At 41.7% G+C, this 6832-nt stretch overlaps 1 protein-coding gene across 1 annotated transcript in view; it reads right to left on the bottom strand.

The window, feature by feature from the left end:
* Positions 1-6832, bottom strand: part of NSF (N-ethylmaleimide sensitive factor, vesicle fusing ATPase) — a 74651-nt gene that overhangs the window by 55077 nt on the left and 12742 nt on the right. The window contains exons 5-6 of the mRNA XM_035893988.1: positions 4767-4866; positions 1923-1962 (exon numbers count right to left, since the gene is read on the bottom strand). Coding sequence (XP_035749881.1) covers positions 1923-1962; positions 4767-4866 — 140 coding nt within the window. The remainder of the gene's footprint in view (positions 1-1922; positions 1963-4766; positions 4867-6832) is intronic.

Genomic DNA, 6832 nt, shown 5'->3' with positions numbered 1-6832 from the left:
CTGAACCGCACCAAATGCAAGACAGCCGCGTCCACCCGAGGCACTCAACCTTTCCACAAAGGCAAACTTACACGATTCACTCACCTGGAAAACCTTTACCATAGCATTACGGGCTCAAAGGGACTCAGCTTCGCTGTACCACTAAGGAGTGGACCACATTTAAAACTGACATTTAAAACATAGTTTTCTCATTATTAGGGGAACAAGACAAAGAGAACGCCCTGGTAAATCACCGGTTTTATGAATACTTCTCCCCACCTGTAGAATAGGTTTACAAATCCTTCATACTCAGCAGGGAGTCATATGACATTTAGTCACTCTGCATAAAATTACTGTGTTATTTTTCTTAATGCATGTTCCCACATAGTTGGTAAGTTTATAGCAAGGTCTAGAACACTTACAATCACAAATCTGCTCTAACAGCTAATCATGCTGAATATTAGTGTTTCTTTCCCCAAGTAACTTTAGTACCAAAAAGCATTTATCTGTAAGCCAGCTGGCACATGTTACCGATCAGCAACCAAACAAGGGTGAGAAACAAATTAATTTATAGGTCTCCTCGCCTCATTCTTCAGTTTAAAAAACAAAACAAAACCAGTTAACAAAAAGAAATGGCTTCCATGGAAAATCTGTGAGGCATTTAGTTGTGTAGAGAGGCAAACTGACCCACTCCAGTCTGCCAGTACAAAGAGATCAGACTTCACACTCAAGTACTGACCCATGCCCATGAACTTGCTGAGACCAAAGGAGCTGTGAAAACAAGCAACCAAGGAAAGAGCTTTCCTAGCAGTACCTCACATCCACAGCCGTACCACTTTTCAGCCTAGGTCCTCCTCACTTTTTGGTACAGGATGCAGTCATCAGCTCTGCCCACAATCCTCAAATGAGAGGAGAATTCCCTGGAATTACTGTAAGCACCTCAAATGGCAAAACAGTGGCCTAATTGCTCCACATCAACAACGCTGAGCCAGCCAACATTCAGAGCAGGCTTCATCATAATAGCCTCGTCAAAGAAAAGGACGGGATGGCTGCCTCCAGGAGCACACAGGTAATTCCTGATGGTCAAAAGAACAAACACAATCCGTCACCTTGATAGGCTGTTGCAAAGAACACGCAGACCTGCCTGTAACAACAGCTGCTGCCACGAGTTTGGTCAATATTCCAGAAGCTGCAGTCAGACCAAAAGAGCAGCACCTATAACTGACAGTAATGCCAATCGTTCATAAGCCAGACGTAACAGTGACAGCACGAATAAATGAAAGAGCTGACATGCAAATCAGTCCCCTCTTTGAACACTGGCAAGGCTCGTCAGGCTCACTTAGGACTTGAAATTGGAACACAGATCTTCGATTTGTACAAACTCAAGATGGCACCTTTCCTTTCATAGTATTATTTTAATAATTCAGTATACTGCAGAATATTGTCATCAGTTATTGAGGAAAGCATCAGTGCTACTCTCAAAGCTGATCGCTCCGGCTATCCAGAGCATATTGATGGGTTTTGGTAGCTCTTAGCACTAAAACTTCCCCATTCTCAATACTCAAATTTAGATGCCAAAAGTGTTCTCAAGGACAACACCTGTTTTCTGTTAGCTGATAAGCATTCTCCAAAGCCACAAGAACAGACTATCTAGGGCACATCAAATGTTCATACCTGCATGGGGACACTGATGTCCCACACAGAGCTATACTGATACACTGGCAGATGTCTGAAAGTAACAGTCAAAATAGACCTCCAGGTTTTGAAAATATTAAGAGACAGAAAGTCTGCAGGTAAGAGAGCAACTCCCTTCACTAATAAGGGCCTCATGTTACCTGAAGAAGGGCTGAAGATCCAAGATTTTCCAATTAATTTTCACTTCAGTATGGAAACACGGAATTCGGTTTTTATAAACATAGGTCAGGATTACGCTGCTGACTTACCATCTATCTCTTGTCCAATGGAAAGTCCGGCCCATTTTCTCTGTAAAAACAAGAGAAAAACTTCAGAAAGCCCATCCTTCACTAGAACAAACACCTACTCAGACTCAGCATCCTCACTCAGAAAAACAGGCTTCCCCATGAGAACCTTAAGAAGCAGCAAAAAGGGCAGAATGGGATCTTACAAAGACCTTCAAATTAACAGGAAACGAGTCATGGAATCATTTCTATTAACAATTTATTTTCTGACCTCAGGAGGTTGTTCTGTCCAACCTCCTCCATGTTATTGGTCACCTCACCAACTCAGAGGCAGAAGTATATATATTGGATAGGGCTTTTTGTCATTCTGCTCATTTTCTACCAAACCCCAGATGCTGATCTCACCTCAGGTAGTACAACAGGCAAGAAAGGCTGTTATACGCTCCATCATCATTTTAAAAGCATACATGCAGGAAATAGTTGTAATGTGCTTTAAGTTATAAAATTACCTAAAATAAAACTTGTTCAGAGAACTAGTAAGAATGGAACTGTTCAAATCCTTCAGGTCTCTTCAAATTCCTCTAAAAAGATTTGTGCAGCACAGAACTACATGAGAAGTGAGAAATGGTTCAATAATTACGTGACACAAAAATCTATGACCTTTACGATACCAAAAGTTCTGGCTTGATAATTGCAAAAATGGTACTTTTTCCAATGGCCCTTGTGCTATAGCTTGGCCAGTGTGTATTTACAGTCCACATCTCAGCCTTATGGAGTAGTCAGTCTCTCAAATATCTAAGCCTCAGAGAGGTGTTAATCACACCTCATTACACAAGGCTGTGGTACGATTGCATTTCAAATGCCGTACTTTATGGTCATTTATGTTTGGCTTTTTATCTGGAAGGAACAAGTCTGGGAGAAGGAATACAATGACCTTTTTCAAAAAATGAAAATTTCCCCTTTACACGCTCTCTCCAATATGTTCACGGTTCAAGCTTAAGGAAAGAATTCCCTTGGCATAACAGAGACCAACCTGTTAGAAATCAAAGCCCAGAGCAGGAAACCTTATGTGTACTTACTGGTATTCCCAAGAAGGTGAGAACAAATTATGTTTCTATATTTATTCTCACACTTCACAGCCTCCACTGCTTACCTGCAAGGCCAGGAAGAATTCTCCCCCTCCCCTTGATACTCCATTTCTTCAACAAAAGATATCCTAAACTCACCTGCATCTGAAGTACCAGGCACCGGTGACCATCAGTGTAAGAATGGTGGGCAAGGCACACTGGTACTCCTGCAAAGACTGAGCTTTGCTTAAACCCTCCAGGTTAAGCCATTCACCAAATTTCAGGGCAGGAAGGAAAGCTGTCCAAGTTCTGCTAGAAAGGTTAGTTAGGGTCTTCTCTGTGGCAAGAGATACAGCTCAATTCCTATGTTACTTTGGGTGTTTGCTGCCAAGAAATTTTTCATCACTGTGTGGCCCTTCATGTTTTGGGCTCTACAGTATACAAAATTTTTCATGGCTTTTGGTATTTAGGCCTAAGAGTGAAGATTATCACAGAATAAAAGTGATCAAGACCTTTATGCGCATCATGAATGCACAACAGACTTTCTTGGAGGTCTTGGAGCGTAACTGCACATTACACGACCCTACGTGAATACATGAGATGAACACACACGTTGTGTAATGCTAGCTGCAATTATCCAAGGCTTCAGGAAATACTGGAAATTAAATCCTAACACCAGGAATACTCAAATAAAACTTTCCCATACCAGCAGCTGTAACACTTGCTACCATAGTCAGTTTTCAGGGGTAAGTAACCTACCTCGCTCCTTCGCAGAAGAGCTCTCCTGCCTCTATAACAGTTGGACTTTATGATCTGCAGTTGGACTTGATGACCTTAAAGGTCTTTTCCAACCTAAACAATTCTATGATTCCATAAATAACTACTGGAATCTACAAAAATCAACCTTAAACACATCTACTTTAACCCTGTGATACAAATAACTAATACTGATAACTATTTTTCAGTTTGGGCATCACAAATCGTAACCAGATATATGGTTAACACAGCATCCTCTTCACCCACACATCTGGACAAATCTGAATTTGAACAGACATGAGAGAGCAAAAGAAAATTTTGGGGCCTAAGCCAAGTCATCTGCTGAGGAAAAAAATTTGTGTCTGCAGCAGACACTCAACTTTCAGGCCAGTTACTAGAAAGAAAATATGACAGCATTAAATCAGTGGCCACGGTTGTTGCAGTTTTATGTTATGCAACTCATGGTGTAAGCCAATTAAAGGCTACAAGATTCATTTTTCTGTTTAGAAGTTAATTGTATCAATTATTTATACTAACCATCACTTAACATGTGATAACTTAATTAAAGAGGAGACAAGTTAAATCTATTTTATGCATTACATCACATTTTTCATCTAGAAATACTAACAATGACGAAATATAGTCAATAAAACTTCCTGCAGGTCTTTAAAAGAGCAACACAGTAAAGAAAACCCTTTAAAGTCAAGGGAAAACAGGGAACAATAAAAATTCACACAGAATAGCAGACATTGCTTAGGCTTTTCTCTTTGAAATAGTTTGTTTCTGGTAGTTTTTTTTTAAAGGTTGAATTACACCTTTTCTATGATTTTTATCCCACCATCCACTAAAAATAGATCAAAGTAATATAAGCAAGTTTGCTTCAGCTATAGTAAAAGTCTCCTTGAATTTTTGCTATCAGAAATCAAATTTGTATCGTACATTTATGCAGACATGTCCCTTCAATTACAATAGTTACCTTCAATCCTGACCTCAAAAGAGATTTTGCTTATTCTGTAGCAAAACACTAAGTCAAACCATATAGTACCTGGGGCAAGCTGAACGCAATGCTGCCAGGAACAACTGAAGAATGGGTTCTCAGCGTGAAAATGTATTTGTGGTTGGGAGAAGTCTTCACAACAACATGTCTAGAAGAGAGAACATTATTTTACTTTGATATTTAACCCAGAAGGATTTTGCATTGCTCCCAGTGCTGTGAGAATTCAAAAGAAACAAGCCAGCTTATATCTGGTCCTATAAAGTTACAAACAAAAGCTTTAGACCCATGATGCAGGCACACAGCAGTCTTCCACAGGAGTCCATCACTTTCAGTGATAGAATGTGCTCTCAAAGCCCAACTGCCAGACATTGTACTAATAATTACTATTTCCATTCCCCCACCAGTTAGGCCTTTACTTCAGGAATAGCACCACACAAATGTGAGAGAACCAAAGTATAACCACAAAGACCAAGGCTGCTGTATCTAAAAATCAACACTGGTTTCACGCCTCAAGCATCTAACAGCAAAGCATCAGTATTTTACCCCAAGACAAGCAGTATACCCCAGCTGTGATTTCAAAAAGATCCTTATACAGGCTTTGCATCTATTAGTATACTGTTTAGAAGTCTGATCACAAGAAAAAATGGAAGGAATTTCTGTACAAAAAGTAAAATCACATAGGCACTGAGGCTGTCCCTCCTGCTTGCCAGTGACCAACAGATCCTGAACTCAGATAGCACCTGAAGACCAGGAACATGGTTATAAAAACAGAACAATACATTCAGGAGCAGACGTCTGTCACTCTCAGAAGCTAAGCTGACAGGAACAAAGATACTCAAAAGCTGCTTACAGTTATCCTCAGACTATGCCCGATAGCTCTTACCATATGATAGGCAGACTTCTCGTTGGCATAAGAAAGCAAAACCAAAGGAAGAAGGGATTTGTGTACACTGGTGGCAGGGGCAACGGTGGAATCAGGTTTCATCTCATCTTCTTCACAGCTGCCTGGACTTTAACTACTCATGGGGAATATGAGGTCACCAACTTATGTGACCTGCGGTGTTCCCCGCTCATCCGTGGTCAGAAACTAAGAGCTAGATGAACCATGCTAACAGCCAAGGCCCACGCTCCTGGCCATCCTCCCTCCCTGGCAGTGAATGTATTATGTGCACATATGCTCCATATATTTTCATTTGCATATGCACAGTGAATCCAGCACCATCCAAAAGCAGATCTGCTGCACACGTATACATTGGCTACATCACATATGCATAACAGCTTCAGCCACATGGTAGGAAAGAACATATGGCCCTTTGAGACTAGAGGAAATGTGTGGCCTGTGTAGCCAAAGCCCCTAGACATCCCTAGCTTTAGACCAAACAGACTGGGAAGCTTGCAAAACCTTTCCAGGAACTGCTAGCACTTGATGGCATAGCAGGGTAAGAAAGCATTTTAAACATATCACAGAGTGATACATACCTCCTCTGTCAGACGGGCCAGTGATGTGACTCTTCACTGGTTCTGGCCCTAAATCACCCACTAGCTGCCTAAAACCCCAGCTGTAGGGATATGCACTCTTCCTTTTCCATCTCCTCCTGCTCCAGGCATAAATCCAGAAGCATGTTATAGGCGGTGTTGTTCCCTATAAATCTTACAAAGGGAGAACAAGTCATTTACTGGTGCTTCATGGTGATCAGGGAAGGTTTCTGAGAGAAACCTTCATCTGGGAGAAAGCAGATGTCACTTCTGTCTTTGAGAAGGGCAAGAAGGAGGATGCAAGGAACTACAGCCTCACCTTAGTCCCTGGGAAAGCAACAGAGCAACTAATCCTGGAAGCCAAACATATTAAAGGACAAGAAAGTGACTGGGAGTAGTCAGCATGGATTTACAAAGGAAAATCATGCCTGATCAGTACGACACTGAGCAGGCTGCGCTGCCATTCAGCGGGACCTGGACAAGCTGAAGAGTTGGGCAGAGAGGAACATGATGAAATTCAACAAGGGCAAGTGCCGAGTGCTGCACCTGGGGAGGTCAAACCCCATGCACCAGTACAGGCTGGGGGCTGATCTGCTGGAAAGCAGCTCTGCCGAGAGGGACCTGGGAGTCCTGGTGGA

Source organism: Egretta garzetta, unplaced genomic scaffold (genome assembly GCF_000687185.1).
Source record: "Egretta garzetta isolate BGI_Z169 unplaced genomic scaffold, ASM68718v1 scaffold745, whole genome shotgun sequence".
Taxonomy (NCBI): Eukaryota; Metazoa; Chordata; class Aves; order Pelecaniformes; family Ardeidae; genus Egretta; species Egretta garzetta.
This window is presented reverse-complemented; position numbering and strand designations above follow the sequence as displayed.